Source organism: Diplotaxodon limnothrissa, linkage group LG18 (genome assembly GCF_057381915.1).
Source record: "Diplotaxodon limnothrissa isolate DT_005_m linkage group LG18, D_limnothrissa_male_GT1.1, whole genome shotgun sequence".
NCBI classification, from domain to species: Eukaryota; Metazoa; Chordata; class Actinopteri; order Cichliformes; family Cichlidae; genus Diplotaxodon; species Diplotaxodon limnothrissa.
The window spans coordinates 42,043,725-42,061,121 of NC_140613.1; the positions used below are offsets into that span (position 1 = coordinate 42,043,725).

The window sequence follows — 17,397 nt, forward strand, 5'->3', positions numbered from 1 at the left end:
TGACCTGAAGTTACCAAACTTCATGAGTGTGTGCACTCACTCCAAGAACCGTATGATTATAAATATGCATATAAATATGCTACGATGAGATAGCTGACTTCATCTAACTAGCAAATGTTGTCCAGGCTACGTTGGTGATACAGTTTTTTTTAATGTGTATGATATTTTTGTCATGCGATTTTAAAGCTGGTCCTACAACCGCATCCAAGAATAACATGCAGCTTATCTCAGAACTGTCGGTGAAAATTATTCTTGGAGCTAGGTTTAATTGAGCTGCATTTTAAAGAGGTGCAATTTCACAATTTGTGTATATTTTCTAAGTTCACTATTTTGTCATGTGTTGAGAAAAACACAGATTTTAAAATTACATGGTCTAATATTTACATTTAGCATAACTGCAACATTATTTTTTCGTTTTGTTTTTTTTAAAGACTCGAAAGGACTTGAAATTCAAAGTTTCAGACTTGTGACTTGACTCGGACTTTTACACCAGTGACTTGAGACTCGACTCTGACTTGCCTGACATTACTTGAGACTTGACTTGAGACTTGAGGATAAAGACTTGAGACTTACTTGAGACTTGCAAAACAATGACTTGGTCCCACCTCTGGCGGAAACTCAGCTGCGTTTTCTTGACCTGTCGGAGCTTGTTTTCTAGCTTCCTCCACTTGTGAACCATCGATTCATTAATCTTAAATTCTCTCGCGGCTGCTCGATTTCCATGTTCCTCCGCGTAGCTGATGGCCTTCAGTTTAAACAGTGCTTCATAAGCGTGTCTATTTTCCATTTTCAGGGTTGTTAAAACAACGAGGTTCTGCATAACGCACATACCTGTTCTTTTGTATACAATCAACGCCCACACTTCCCCCTTTAGCGTTCTCATGGTGTTCTCTACTACGTCCTCCTTACAACAACAACACACAGGGTGCACTGCACTATAGGGCGCACCGCACTTTTTGAAGAAAATCTAAGACTTTTATGTGCGCCTTATAGTCGTGAAAATACGGTATATATCATGTTTAACCTGAGTAGCGAAAGACGGCGGTGGGTTTGAAAACGATTTGCCGGGAGTCCGGTGTTCTCACGGCTCTAGTGAGCCTAGCCCCCGGCTAGCTATCGAGCTAGTGGGTAACAGACGTCTCCAAAAACGTCGGAGCACTTTTGAAAGTATGCGGTGTCTTGATAAACTGAGCAGATATTTGAGGTTTACACAGCTACATTCTCGCCTGAAAATATGTTAAATGTTTATTTTGTGACCCAGAAAGAATAATAAGAGTAATATTAAAACTAACTAGCTGCCGCCATTGTTGGAAACTGAGCAGGGCTGCGCTATGAATTCTGGGACACAGCTTCTTCTTCTTCTTCGGGGTTTAACGGCAGCTGGCATCCTTGTACGTGCTGTGCTGCCATCTTCTGTTTCAGTCCGTTATTACACTCTTAACTCCTGCTACTTATTCCTGCGTCTTTCAGGATCTTACAAAAGCTTCAAACGATGCGTCGACTATTAAATCAGTCGTCGACAATCATCGTGACTATTCGACTAATCGTGGCAGCCCTAGTTTATATGTAACAAAGTCTCTTGTTGCATTTTCTTGTTTTTGGTCAGTGTGAACTCTTTGCTTTTTCCCTGAGGAAACAGTGAGTGTTCCTAAATATCGGGAAAAGTTGAATGTTGTATATGAATCTGTACTGGGTTTATAATAGGAAAACCTTTATAAATTCTACATTTATAAAACATTTATAAATTCTACATTTATAAAACATTTATAAATTCTACATTTATAAAACATTTATAAATTCTACATTTATAAAACATTTATAAATTCTGCATTAATTGCATGTAAAGTGAAGTATTTTAAGCCCTTTTTCCCAATTTTTTTCAAACCTCATACTCCACATGTGTAATAAGGGGGCCAATAATGGATCATAGAATCATGCTTACGTATCAAGTTTCTATGTGGATAAATAGTTTGTGGTGGTCAACAAATTCTAATGCAGTCAAATATTGTCATTGTGATAGAAAGTGGAAAAACTATGTTCATTATTTGAGGTAACAACAACAAAAACAAATTCCAGTTTTCATGTCCTGCAAGAATAATAATGTCACAAGACACTGAATAGAACTCAAACCAATGCCACTGCCAGCACTCTCCAAAATCACTCCATCATCAAAACCCTAAATCCTGGAAAGCAAGTCTTGTTCTGATGTTAAGTGATGCGTGACATATTCAAAGAGCTTTTTGATCTCGTACTGAGCTACTCCCACAAAAATATCATGCATTATATCAAATAAGTCGGAATTACAAACATTGAAATACTTAAGTGTGAATGTTTTTTCAAACCATATAAAAACTTGGGTTTTCCTGGAGAGACTGGCAATGCATTTCAAACACATCTTTTCCACGAAGGATCATCCTCACTGTATACGGTTTAAGAATCACTCTTCTCAATTAAACAAAGGCAACAGAAATGACGGCTCCTGAATGACTCGTTTAAGCCAAGACGTTTGTGTATCCCTAGATTATCTCCAGTGATTTGTGAGATTGTACCATAGAACTGCTCCCCAGATAATGGAAGACTTAGCCCTTAGCTGTCCAGTGTTTATATCATTGATCAATGGTTCCAGTATAACATAAAAACCGTACTTGTGGAGATCTCACCTCTGAAAAAGTGATCCCAAATGAATGTTATTCAAAACCAAATTAAATTTTGGAGGCAAGTGTCTTACAGCAGAATAAACTCGGCCAATTTTGTGAATTCCACGTCTGGAGCCGAGGGGATTGGCTCTTTCAAATGTTCAACTCTTAAATGTGAAGTTGACTTCTGACTGTTGGGATACAGACACATGAAACAGGTCACATACTTTTCACTCACTGCAGGGCTCGCAAAATTTCAAAATCCCTAGTAGCCTTTCGGGCAGGCACTCTTCAGCTTTTGGTAGCCAAAATAAATTTAAGTAGCCCGAATTTAAAAAAAAGAGCAATTTTTTGATTGGTGTTTTGTTTCCTTTACAATGTTATACATTAAAGCAGCGGTCCCCAACCCCCGGGCCTCGGACCGGTACCGGTCCGTGAGTCGTTTGGTACCGGGCCGCGAGAGTTGAGGCTCAGGTGTGAAATGTATAGTTTTCAGGGTTTTATCGGTTTTCAGCGTTATTTTGTTATCGTTTTTATCGTTAACTCGGTTTTCCTGGGTCTTTTCACGTCTGTTATGAATAAATCTTCTTTTTTCGGTACTGGTACTAGTTTTATTTTGTTGTATTTATCCGCGACACCTTAAAGGCCGGTCCATGAAAATATTGTCGGGCATAAACCGGTCCGTGGCGCAAAAAAGGTTGGGGACTGCTGCATTAAAGTATAATATTGTAAAGGAAACAAAACATCAATCAAAAAAAAGTTAAAACACAAATTACAACAACTGTATAAAAATTACAATCATCAACTCAAATACTTGGTTCTAATTGAACAGAAATTTCTATGAACTTGTAAGAACTGTAGAACATGAATCAGTCTGTGTTTATTGTTTATTGTTAGTATGTTTTTTGCAATTGTTTTTTGTTCTGGGAAAGATACTGCAGACTGAGCAATAATGCATTTCTTGCATTTCTCATGGGCTCTGATGGGGTCTTTCTTAAAATGACTGGTCCCAGTAACAAAGGCGCTTGTCGACTCAGAAATGGAGGGAAACTCATGACACACCTGGCAGAACATCATGTTATTTAGCTCATCATATTCCAACCACAGAAATTCTTTTGTCCATGAAACAAAAAAAGCTGCGCTTTCTTTTTGCCTCATTGTCTGATTTGTCATAAGTTTTCTGTTTTGTGATCAGCTTTTCTTTGCTGTCCCGTCTTCACCCTGACCTGTCTCATTTGGCTCTGCAGAACTAAAATACCTTCATAAATTCATCTGCTTTTACACACGTACTTACATAACAGTCAGCGATTCTCTGCGAAATGAACCTCTATGACATGTTTAAGCTTGCTGCAGGAGATTTCACTTGTCATGTTTGAATAGTAATCTAACGATTGGTAAGACGATGCCAGAGGAATTGGTGTGCAATTGATCTGTCACTCACCAATCAGTGCTGCCGCTCTCTATATGTAGCCGCTAAACTGGTGGACCTAAATCTTCACCACCACGTCTGTATACATACAAGCAGAAAGGGGAGTGAGTGGGTCAGCGCTCAGAGCACAGAAACTTAGCTGGCTTCAAACACACCATTTATTTTCAGGATAAAACACAGTCAGAGCCCCGAATACAAGCTAAAATCCCCGTATACAATAAAAATAGTGTTTGCAACCTGCTAAAAACCCTGCCGGCAGGAATGATTAAACACTAAAAACACAAAGCTAAATGAATGTTTTTCCTTATGCTAAAAACTCCCCCCAGGGTCCTAATTCTCACAGTCCAGCAACACGCGGGCAAATTCTCCTGAGCTGAAAGAGACAGGAGAGGAACTCCTCTTCCGGGATGGGGAATCTCGCCAGCAGAAGACCAGGGAGGAGGCTCCTATCTCCACCTGACTGTGCGCAATCGTGCAGTCCAGCCACTCTCCACCTCCTCGCACGGCCTCCCTCGTAGCTCCGCCCTGAAACAACAGACACGGGCCAGCAACGTTGTCGGCGCAGCCGCTGTTACCCTTCCCCGGCAAAGCTACGCCTAGCGCCCAACAGTGGGAAAGCGATACTCACAGATGCAGGCAGAGGCGTACCCCTGCCCTACTGTGGATTTCACGCGTCGCCTCCCACGGTCGCTATTCTGTCCGTCGGGACTGGATCGCCGGGTTATGCTGGCCGATCGCCGAATGTCTCGTGGCGCCCCACAGTCAGGCCGGAGGTCCTTCTGTTCATATGCTGGCTTGCACACGTTTTGTTTCCAGCTCTTCACTTTTCGTGTGTCTCTCTTTCAGTCTTTGCGCTCACTATCTCCCTTAAGTCAGTTTGGCGGCTGAAAGGCCACCTCAGGGAACGCCCCAACCTCACAGGTGCCTACAATTGTCCGCTTAATCCACAGTGGAATAAAAAAAGCATATTGTTCAATCAACACTAAACACACACTATAAATATGGGGATAAAATCATGCAATAGGAATATCAATAAACAAACATGCAATATCACTATTACAATAAAATCATGCAAATAAAATCGACACTATGTACCAACACAGTCTGATCCAAAACAAACTATAAAAACACAATTTTCCACTGTGTGACATATACACAGTTTGCGTGATCGCAAAGTGAAAGTGAAAGCAAAAAACTAGCGTAAATTCAAACGCGATTTCAATATGTTGACAGTGGCTCATCAATGCCAATGACATAATTACCCAGCTACATTTGCGAAAGAATGCAAAAGCATTGACATATATTTTTCCTTCCTACGATAGCCTGACGGGCAGGGCTGAGATGGATTTTGGTAGCCCGACTGGAAAAATTGCTAGCCCCGGGACGTTGGGTTTGCGATTTTGCGAGCCCTGCACTGAGTATGAGTGCTGCTGGCTGCTTCAGCAGTCTGGCTCTAACCCTCAAACTCTGGTTGAAGTTCCTCCAAACTTCAACACAACTAGGGTTGTGATAAGGAAACTCTACGTCAGACATCAGAATAACCTGCAGCCAGAGTAAAGTATTTCATGTTATTATTTATATTTCAATTCAATTTTATTTATACAGCACCAAATCACAACACAGTAGTCGCCTCAAGGCCTTATATTGTAAGTTAGACCCTACAATATACACTGACTGGCCCCCAAAGAAGCTGCCACCTAGATTTAACTAAGCAAATAGGTATGAGCCTCTTACTTGAAAATTACTGCGTGGGTGATTATCTTTCAGTTGGCAACAAGTTATTTAACCCTAACTGATGCAATGAGTTGCTTCTCATTTCATAAACAACTATGTGGAAAGACACATCTTGTGGTCGTGGAAGAGATGATTGTGTGTTTAAAAAGGGTCAATCATTGGCATGCATCAAGCATAGAAAGCATCTAAGGAGATTGCAGAAACTACTAAAATTGGGTTAAGAACTGTCCAACGCATTATAAAAAAGTGGAAGGATAGTGGGGACCCATCGTCTTAGAAGAAGAAATGTGGCCGGAAAAAAATCCTGAATGATCATGATCACTTACACGTTGAAGTCAAATCAAAGAAAAAGACAACACTAGAACTCAGGGCTATGATTAATAGTGAAAGTAAGAACATTTCCACGCGCACAATGCAAAGGGAACTCAAGGGATTGGGACTGAACAGCTGTGTAGCTGTAGGAAAAGTACTAATCAGTGAGGCAAACCGGAAAAAAAGGCTTCCCTTTGCTAGGGGGCATAAAGGTTGGCCTCTGGAGCAATGGAAGAAGGTCATATGGTCTGATGAGTCCAGATTTACCTTGTTTCAGAGTGATGGACACATCAGGGTAAGAAGAGAGACAGATGAAGTGATGCACCCATCATGCCTGGTGCCTACTGTACAAGCCTGTGGGGGCAGTGCTATGATCGGGGTCTGGTTGGTCAGGTCGAGGTTCACCAACAGTATGTGGTAAATGGCCTGTATTTATATAGCGCTTTACTAGTCCCTAAGGACCCCAAAGCGCTTTACACTACGTTCAGTCATCCACCCATTCACCCACCCATCCACACACTGGTGATGGCAGCTACATTGTAGCCACAGCCACCCTGGGGCGCACTGACAGAGGCGAGGCTGCTGGACACTGGCGCCACCGGGCCCTCTGACCACCACCAGTAGGCAACGGGTGAAGTGTCTTGCCCAAGGACACAACGACCGAGACTGTCCAAGCTGGGGCTCGAACCGGCAACCTTCCGATTACAATACGAACTCCCAACTCTTGAGCCACGATGTGCTCCAAAACAGGTCAGCTGACTACCTGAATATACTGACTATACTATACTCTTTCCTGATGGCACGGGCATATTCCAAGATGACAATGCCAGGATTCATCGGGCTCAAATTGTGAAAGATGGTTCTGGGAGCATGAGACATTATTTTCACACATGGATTGGCCACCACAGAATCCAGACCTTTACCCATTGAGAATCTTTGGGATGTGCTGGAGAAGGCTTTCAGACTCTATCATCCTCAAAGCAAAGCAGTTCTTGGTGAAAAATTATAGATGGAAATAAATCTTGTAACAGTGCAGAAGCTTATGGAGACAATGCCATAGCGAATGCGTGCCGTAATCACAGCTAAAGACGATCCAACGAAATATTAGAGTTTGTGACCTTTTTTTGGTGGTGACAGTGTATATAGCTATGAAGATGACGTAACAAATTATTATAACCACCTTAATATTTGAATTACCTTATAAAAGAGCAGAAGTATATCCATCAATCTTGGCATCACATTTCCCAGCAACAGCAAGGAGGCTATTCTGTGGTCACTGGCTCATGACTAAGAGTGACGTGATTAACTGGAAACTCTTGTTATAGTTGTGCCAAAAGTCAGTTCAATCTTTCAGAGATGCACAAATCAAACAAATTAAATTGAGGGGAAAAAACAGTGTTCTCATTTCCTATTAATCATATAGTAAAAATCATGAATGAAGCAACCCAGAATTATGGCAAACGCTTCAAAACAAGAAAAAGAAACATAACTTAGTTGTTGACTCATCACCATCACTTCCTGGAGGACTTTATACTGACTGCATCAAGTGAAGCAACTCTGTGGATGAAATGAACCGCTCAACTCCTTTTATGATGTTTGGTTTGAGGAACACGAGTCAATTATGATGCAGCATGGAGAGTGGCTCGTCATCAGATAGGAGAATGACTGTTCCATCTTTGGGAGAGATATATTAACAGGACATACTTTCAAATGTCAAGCTATTGCAAACATATATATATATATGTATATATATGTGTGTGTGTGTGTGTGTGTGTGTGTGTGTGTGTGTGTGTGTGTGTGTACACACACACACACACTACTGTACATGCACTGTAGTTTTTTCATTAATTATGACTTGTTTGGTTTGATCTCAGGAGGCTCATCCCCATCCTGAATTCTATGAGAGAATCATTCCTACACTCAGACACAAGGTGAGTCTCTTCTCTTACATTTAAGTGGTTAAACTGGTGGCTCTCAAACTGCAGGAAATAAAACCGGTGTCATCAAAAAGAGCTCGCTACTGTGCTGACCACAGTTACGCTGAAATGAAGCTTAATAATTCGGATTCAAGCAAGCAGTGATCAAAAATTATATATGCCAAGAAAGCACGAGGCATGTCATTTGGAGCAGGTCATGACTGGGATCATACCATTATGTGAAAGAAGGAAGGTGTCAGGCTAGTGCTGTGTGTGGGCAGGATGTGGACTCACTCTTTGTTAGAAGTAAACTTTACAAAAAACAAATGAAGAACCTCAAACACAAACTAAAACTAACTAGACTCAGGAAACTAGAACTAGGAAGCATAGACTAGGAGAGCAGAACTGGGAACTAGAACTTCACCAGAACATGGAGGACGTTGACGATGTGGCACAGACAGAGAGAACCACATGGTTTAAATACAGACGGACAACAAGAGGATGGGGAACAGGTGATAACACAGCAGGTACAAATCAAAGCTAACGAGACACAGGAATCAACGCAGACTCAACTCAAGACACGTAAGACTAACGCAAAGACATCAGACATGGCAACAGGGAGGGAACACAGACGTGGGACCAGGGCAGGCACAGAGACACAGAACCAAAGGCGCTCAAAATACAAAACAGAAACCAAACCCTAAGAACAAGAAAGCCTTAAGAATTAACCTGAAACATAAGATAATAATAATCAAAACCACTGAGTCAACAGACTCAGGACTAAGATAGAAGGAAGGCAAAAGCCGTGATGATCCACTTGGGAAAAAACATTTTTCGGGCATTTTTCTTGGCCTTCACACAATATTTCTGATTGCTATAGATCATACATATATACAGCACAGGCACTCTCACAACTCTTAAAGCTGATGCACGGTCATTAGCTAAGAAGCTGTTTTCTAGCTTTTCACTGTAACTCCTTTAGTTACCCTGATCTCCTTGCTCAGCTTGTTTCTGGACCTCTGGTTTCTGGTCGTCCCCCCCCCCCCCCCCCCCCCCCCGGTTGCAGCTTCAGAAACACTCCAGGCTGTGTAGGCGTAGCAGGCTTGTAATTCCTCCTCGGTCCAGTCCTTACTACTTTAACCTCCGGTTTAGAAGTTTTTCCATTTGTCTGTATGTAGGTATGAGGTGTTTTAAAGAGGAATAAACTGGAGGAGAGGCTGCTCGTGACCTTTTAGTTAAGATTGTGCTGACCTACGCCACACTGTGCACTCCCTATAGAATAGATGACCCTCTATAAACATGATGACTTTCCATACTGGGAGCGCTTCATGCTGTGATAAGGAACCAGCTACTTCTTTTTAATCTCTTGAACTCCTCACATTTGCTAATACATCACTATATAACTTCCATAAACCACTTTCTCACATTAAAATAATAATAATCACAGTAGAGTAGTCACCAACAACAATAAGCACACCTCAGAGACCCTCTGCTCCCACACACATTAAACCCACCCTGTCTCCATCCACTAATGTTGAAATTACTTCCTGCAATTTCAACTTGCACTTCTTAATGTCATGCTTTTTATATACATTCTATCTATCCTTTGGTCTTTTGGGGGTCCTTTCCGAGAGGCCTGGGAGCTTGAGGGTCCTGAGCAGTATCTTTGCTGTTAATGGACTGTGCTCTTGTGGACAGAGATCTCAGATGTTGTTCCTGGGATCTGCTGGAGCCACTCGCCTAGCTTCAGGTGCATCTCTTTACTTTATCCCATCCCCACTAAACTGTTTAAATCTGTATTTCATCGTTTAATAAATCACTTATTTACTTAACCCCTGTGTTGTCCTTTTGTCCCTGAGGACCACAAGTGTATGGAAATCAGGAGGACATTGTGAGGGTTAAGGAAATGGGACCAAATGAAGCAGCAAACCGAGATTAAACAGTTATCTCCATAAAACAAACAGTCCAAAGACCACTGGATGACATCACAGTGGCTTCATCCATCTTTTACATACTAAACAAATTCACGTGTGGTGAATGTAACCCTCATAATGTCCTCCCGATTTCCTTACACCTCAGGGACAAAAATGTCCCAAGGACAACACAAGGGTTAAATTCAATTCTTGATGTAACAGGGAGCCATCGAAGAGAAGCCAGTATGGGTGAAATATGCTCCCTCTTTGTCTGTGAAGGTTCTCAGTCATCCAGGTCATTGTAGTCAAAGGAGCTTGCAAAGAAAAGCGTCTGGACTTCTTTAAGTTGCTTGAAGACGTTTCACCTCTCATCCGAGAAGCTTCTTCAGTTCTAAGGTCAAATGGTGGAGAGTCCCAGATTTAAACCTAGTGGGAGTGACCCCCCACAGAGGGACAAAAGGACCCCTGATGATCCTCTAATCGCCTGAGCCAAGGTGTGAAACTGGGTGTGGGTCCCAATCAGCCAGAGTTTCGGGTGTGTTCATTGTGAAACCTGGCCCCACCTTATCATGCGAATTCCTGAGGTCAGATGGCCCAGGATGTGAGTGGGCGTTAAGGCGTCTGGGAAGGGATCTCAAAACTGGATTATAGATGGCAGAGAGTTGGTGTCGTAAACCCCGCCTCTGTTCAAAGATGGTCGCTCACAGTGGACATAGATGGCTTCTTTCACTCCTCTTTCAAACCATCTGTCCTCTCTGTCCAAAATGGATTGAGGGCCACCACTCTACCTACTGAGCTATCCCTGCCCTGTGCTGATTAAAGAAAGCAGTCCTACATATTTGTTTAATGTTCACATTGAAGGACATATCCTGGTCAAAACTACTCCAGGATTCCTCACAGTGTTACTAGAATCCAAGTTAATGCCATCCTGATTAGACACCATATTTGTCAGATTTTTAAGGCGTGGCTGTAACTCAGGAGGTAGATCAGGTCATCTACTAATCCTAAGGTTGGTACCTTACTAATCAAAACTAAAATTTCTGTAGTAGAAAATAGAAACAGGAAGGTTTCTGTTATTTTACTGTTTATTGCTTAATTACTTTGTGTAGTATGCATGGCTATAAGGGAAGTTTGTATCAGTAGGAAAAGCTGTAAGACTTGTGAAAAGTCCAAAATGTATGCCTGCGCTTGCTTGTGGTGAGCAGCAGCTCAAACAAGAATTGTAAATGGCTTCATGAACACATTGAAGTCGGAGTACTTAGATACTAGGACACTGAGCCATGGCTCTGTGGTACATGCACACATTTCTGCATCTCTGCCAATCAAAGACACTTTGTATGTAGTTTATGTAATATTGAATACTGAACTGTAAATTTTGATTTTTTTCACGGAAGCAATTTTTATTCAGTGTTTTCATAAAAGCCTTGTTTTGATGCATTTCATACTAGTAGGGAGAACACACAGGAGGTTTAAGGCCCGGCAACTTTGAAACCTTTTTGTCCTCCACGGTGGAAATAAAAACATGTATTACTTAAGCCAGCTCCTAATTTTATAAATTCTGCACTCAGCTTTGTAGTCTCCAGTATCATTGAAATGCGGCCAGATGCTGCTCATTTTTCCCTGAGATGCTTGCATTCAAATCCCTCTCCCATGTCTCTCGGCGTACCCAGCCTGTACCGTTACACTTGCTGTCTCCAGGACGTCTGCCCACCTTCCTTCTTTCACATCGTGGTATGATCCCACTCAGTCTTTTTAATGTGATTGGCCGCATTATGTGCTCATGAAAATGAAGTCTGACCCCGGCTACATAGATTCTCAGCAGGGCTGAAGATTCGGATGCCATATACCAACAGGCCATTAATAATTGACATTTGAAATTATTGAAATGATATAATATAATTATTCGGGCTGGGTGTAATTGTACTGTGGGTCGATGTGGCTATACGTTTGTCTAACAGGACAAGCACAGAGATGAGTCCTCTGTCAGATTAGTCATTAGTTTCACTCTTGCCTTTAAATGCTGACTTACACTCTTCAAATAAACCTTCAAATAAACTTTACCAATATTTTGACTGACTTGGGTATGTTGAACCTTAATACCTGCTCCTGTAACCAGGTTTTGATCAATTGTTAATTTTTTACAAATGGAAACAGAGTGACCTAATGTTTATAGTCCACAATTAATAATTATTTTGCTCTTTTGTGGTTTTGAAACAGTTGGCTTTTTTGGCTTTCTCAAGTGGAGATTTTCAGCTTCGATAGTGTTCGATATGAGAATTAGCATTAGAATTAGCCAGGGCAGGGACTTGCTGCCCCAAATGAGAGAGTTTAGGCATCTTGGGGTCTTGTCTGTGAAGGTTCTCAGTCATCCAGGTCATCGTGGTATGTTGGAAAGAAAAGCGTCTGGACTTCTTTAAGTTTCTTGAAGATGTTTCACCTCTCATCGAGAAGCTTCTTCAGTTCTAAGAGCATTTGGTGGAAAGTCCCAGATTTTTAAGACCTATTGGGAGTATCCCTAAGAGGGTCGAGGACCACCTCTGCCTAGGTGTGAAAATGGGTGTCTGTTAACTCCTGCATTTTAACTAAGGTTTCAGGTGAACCCATTGTGAGACCCTGCCCCACCCTATTGTGGTACTGAGATGAAATGGCCCAAGATGTGAGTGGGCTATAATCCAAAATGACAGACAGTTGGTGTCGTAAGCCTCTGTTCAAAGATGAACGACCATCATTAGGCAGAGGAACAATACGGGATCCACGGCCCTCTTACAGACACTCCCAGTAGGGCTAAAAATCTGTGACTCTCCGCCAACTCCTCTTAGAACTGAAGAAGCTTCTCGGATGAGAGCTGACACATCTTCAAGAAACTTCCAGACGCTTTTCTTCCCAAGCTCCCTAGACAAACTTGGGGTCTTGTTCACAAGTGAGGGGTGGAATTCTGTCCATACATCCACAGTTTAAATAGAGACTTTCAGATTTCCAGCTTTATTGGCATCCTCTTATTATCTACATACGTTGTCTTTATGATTGCATTTTTAATGAAGCCATGTTGATATTAATATACTATCAGACCATCAGTGAACCATCTCTAGTTTTAAAGCCAGCGTTCAGCCACTTTTCTCTTTTCTTAGGATGTGGGACTCAACACTGATGCTGTGATCTCGTCACGCCATGCAGACAGCCAGACCAAGTCTCTAGCTTTTTCCCTATACCGTCGATCCTCCAGGGAGAGCAACCGCAGCCACTCGCTCTCTGCCAACAACCAAAGCCTCAGGTCCATTCAGGTCTTTTCCACCTTCTCAAGCAAACATCCAGGTTAGCTGACAAATTGATGTCTGACTTCCTCAGTCTTGATGCTAAAGACACTCAACTTCCATCAATGTGTCATCATAATGTGGATGTGAGTGTGTGACATATGATTTGGAAATATAGCTTCAGTCTGTAGGCCTAGAAAAGCAGTCCATTTACCCTGAAGGCCAGATGTGCGAATTGAGCCTCAACTTCTGGAAGGAAAGATTCCAGTTATTATGAATTTTTACGTTGTATTTTTACACTTTCTAAGTCTAGATTTAACAGCGTATCATGTGCTACATTGCAAAACAATGGTGAATCTTTGCTGTGAGTGGGTACAAATTATAGCAGAAAGCAGTGTTGTGTCATTGTTGTTTTGTTTCACAGAGAACTGCGCTATTTGCGGAATATTTCGCATCTCAGCCCACTGCCTCACCTGCCTCCAGGGGCTGTGCTCAGACTGTGACAGACTGTATCACTCCTACCCTGAGAGAGCCAACCACCATCGAACAGCTGTCACGTCATCAACTTCATCCAAAAACAGGAGCAATGAAGGGTCAGGATAAGCAGTTCTTGGCAAAATGTACTTTGTCTTACAAGGGTGCAGTAATCCTCAGAATTTACAACTATATATGTGTGTATATATATATATAAAAAGTATTTAGTCAGCCACCGATTGTGCAAGTTCCCCCACTTAAGATGATGACAGAGGTCAGTAATTTGCACCAGAGGTACACTTCAACTGTGAGAGACAGAATGTGAAAAAAAAAGCCATGAATCCACATGGTAGGATTTGTAAAGAATTTATTGGTAAATCAGGGTGGAAAATAAGTATTTGGTCACCTCAAACAAGGAAAATCTCTGGCTCTCACAGACCTGTAACGTCTTCTGTAAGAAGCTTTTCTGTCCCCCACTCGTTACCTGTATGAATGGCACCTGTTTGAACTCATCATCTGTATAAAAGACACCTGTCCACAGCCTCGAACAGTCAGACTCCAAACTCCGCCATGGCCAAGACCAAAGAGCTTTCGAAGGACACCAGGAAAAGTATTGTAGACCTGCACCAGACTGGGAAGAGTGAATCTACAATAGGCAAGCAGCTTGGTGTGAAAAAATCAACTGTGGGAGCAATCATCAGAAAATGGAAGACATACAAGACCACTGATAATCTCCCTCGATCTGGGGCTCCACGCAAGATCTCATCCCGTGGGGTCAAAATGATCATGAGAACGGTGAGCAAAGATCCCAGAACCACACGGGGGGACCTGGTGAATGACCTGCAGAGAGCTGGGACCAAAGTAACAAAGGTCACCATCAGTAACACACTACAACGGCAGGGAATCAAATCCCGCAGTGCCAGACGTGTTCCGCTGCTGAAGCCAGTGCATGTCCAGGCCCGTCTGAAGTTTGCCGGAGAGCACATGGATGATACAGCAGAGGATTGGGAGAATGTCATGTGGTCAGATGAAACCAAAGTAGAACTTTTTGGTATAAACTCAACTCGTCGTGTTTGGAGGAAGAAGAATACTGAGTTGCATCCCAAGAACACCATACCTACTGTGAAGCGTGGGGGTGGAAACATCATGCTATGGGGCTGTTTTTCTGCCAAGGGGACAGGACGACTGATCCGTGTTAAGGACAGAATGAATGGGGCCATGTATCGTGAGATTTTGAGCCAAAACCTCCTTCCATCAGTGAGAACTTTGAAGATGAAACGAGGCTGGGTCTTCCAACATGACAATGATCCAAAACACACCGCCCGGGCAACAAAGGAGTGGCTCCGTAAGAAGCATTTGAAAGTCCTGGAGTGGCCTAGCCAGTCTCCAGACCTCAACCCCATAGAAAATCTGTGGCGGGAGTTGAAAGTCCGTGTTGCTCGGCGACAGCCCCAAAACATCACTGCTCTCGAGAAGATCTGCATGGAGGAATGGGCCAAAATACCAGCTACTGTGTGTGCAAACCTGGTAAAGACCTATAGTAAACGTTTGACCTCTGTTATTGCCAACAAAGGTTATGTTACAAAGTATTGAGTTGTATTTTTGTTATTGACCAAATACTTATTTTCCACCCTGATTTACGAATAAATTCTTTACAAATCCTACCATGTGGATTCATGGATTTTTTTTTCACATTCTGTCTCTCACAGTTGAAGTGTACCTCTGGTGCAAATTACTGACCTCTGTCATCATTTTAGGTGGGGGAACTTGCACAATCGGTGGCTGACTAAATACTTTTTTGCCCCACTGTGTGTGTGTGTGTATATATATATATATATATATATATATATATATATATATATATATATATATATATTGTCGCGGTTCGAATTTTGAGGAAGAGACATACGACTGAAAGTCCATAGTGGGTCAACACAAATTATTTTATTAAAACACATATATGTGGTGAAGATAGGCTCTGCAAAACATCAAGCTCCATCTCCCCTTACAATAGGTGGGTGTAATATTTATACTTGTGTCTGTGAAGGTTCTCAGTCATCCAGGTCATCGTAGTCAAAGGAGCTTGCAAAGAAAAGCGTCTGGACTTCTTTAAGTTGCTTAAGACGTTTCACCTCTCATCCGAGAAGCTTCTTCAGTTCTAAGGTCAAATGGTGGAGAGTCCCAGATATAAACCTAGTGGGAGTTTCCCCCCACAGAGGGACAAAAGGACCCCCTGATGATCCTCTAATCGCCTGAGCCAAGGTGTGAAACTGGGTGTGGGTCCCAATCAGCCAGAGTTTCGGGTGTGTTCATTGTGAAACCTGGCCCCACCTTATCATGCGAATTCCTGAGGTCAGATGGCCCAGGATGTGAGTGGGCGTTAAGGCGTCTGGGAAGGGATCTCAAAACTGGATTATAGATGGCAGAGAGTTGGTGTCGTAAACCCCCGCCTCTGTTCAAAGATGGTCGCTCACAGTGGACATAGATGGCTTCTTTCACTCCTCTTTCAAACCATCTGTCCTCTCTGTCCAAAATGTGAACATTGGCATCCTCAAAGAGTGTCCTTTATCCTTAAGATGCAGATGGACTGCTGAGTCTTGTCCTGTGGAGGTGATTTATACTTATGATGACCAGTACCTCGCGTCACTAAAACAGAACAGTTCCTCTTTCAGTTCCTCCAGATGCATCCTGTTATTCTACTTGTCCAGACTTATTCTACTTGTCCAGACTTAAACAACACTTGCAGTCAGTTTACCCAGACAGGCTATGTGTCTGTGTCGTTAATCTAAGTGCACGACCCCCCTCTACGTCATCTGTGACCAGGCAAACTCCAGTGCAGCCTGCTGAATGCACACAGGCAATATGTAGTAAATTATACTGTAAACATGTAGGCAACCTTTCAATAGCTGAACTTTGCTCCACTGATCGGCCAGACATTGCGCTGCCCGTAGCTTCAAACCATTAATTAACTTGACCGAGCTTCAACCCTTTAATTATGCAATATGTGTATAACATGATTACAGTTGCCCCTGCAATGAAAGATTATTATGTGCTTATGCTAACACCTGAAATACAGACTTTACTATAACCTCACCAGTTTCAATAAATGTGTCCATGAAATGACAATAATGATAAATCATAAATGATGCAACAGCAATAATAAGGATTATGGATGTAAAATAATATTTCATCTCGACTATATATATATATATATATATATATATATATATATATATATATACATATATATACACATACATATATACGACTATTGCTGGTTTAACTTTTTTCATCCTAAACTAGATCTTTTTACTTTTCAAGTTCTTCCACCTGGCGTTGCCTTCACTGCACTAAAGTCAACTCTATCCAGGATGTGCTCTGTGACGAGTGTGAGCAGCCTCGCTTGGAACCCCTTGGCTCTAAAGAAGAGGAATGTCAGCCTGCTACTATCATCGGTCTGTTATCCTTTGGTGTATCTCAGGCTCTAGCAATAGCATGTTGTTATCTTTTATTTTTCTGGGTTTTTTTCCTCAACATAGAAACTGATGGCTGGCACAGTGCTGCACTGTTTCCAAATGACATGGAGCTTCTTGGTTTGAACCATAGCCCGGCCAATAGTCAATATATTAGTAACTGCATAGAGGAAACCTCCTTCAACCATGTTACCAGTGTTATTATAACATAGTTTTTGTCCACCAGGGTGCGCTCTGCAGCCTCCCTGCTGGCAGTTCT

The 17,397-nt window shown here is 42.1% G+C and overlaps 1 protein-coding gene across 2 annotated transcripts in view; it reads left to right on the plus strand.

Moving 5' to 3' along the window:
- rnf31 (ring finger protein 31) overlaps positions 1-17,397 on the plus strand; it is a 55,304-nt gene that overhangs the window by 7,953 nt on the left and 29,954 nt on the right. For both annotated transcript variants that reach the window (XM_085378049.1, XM_085378050.1), the window contains exons 4-7: positions 7,986-8,042; positions 13,069-13,252; positions 13,616-13,784; positions 16,987-17,120. In XM_085378049.1, the coding sequence (XP_085234175.1) occupies positions 7,986-8,042; positions 13,069-13,252; positions 13,616-13,784; positions 16,987-17,120 (544 nt within the window). The remainder of the gene's footprint in view (positions 1-7,985; positions 8,043-13,068; positions 13,253-13,615; positions 13,785-16,986; positions 17,121-17,397) is intronic.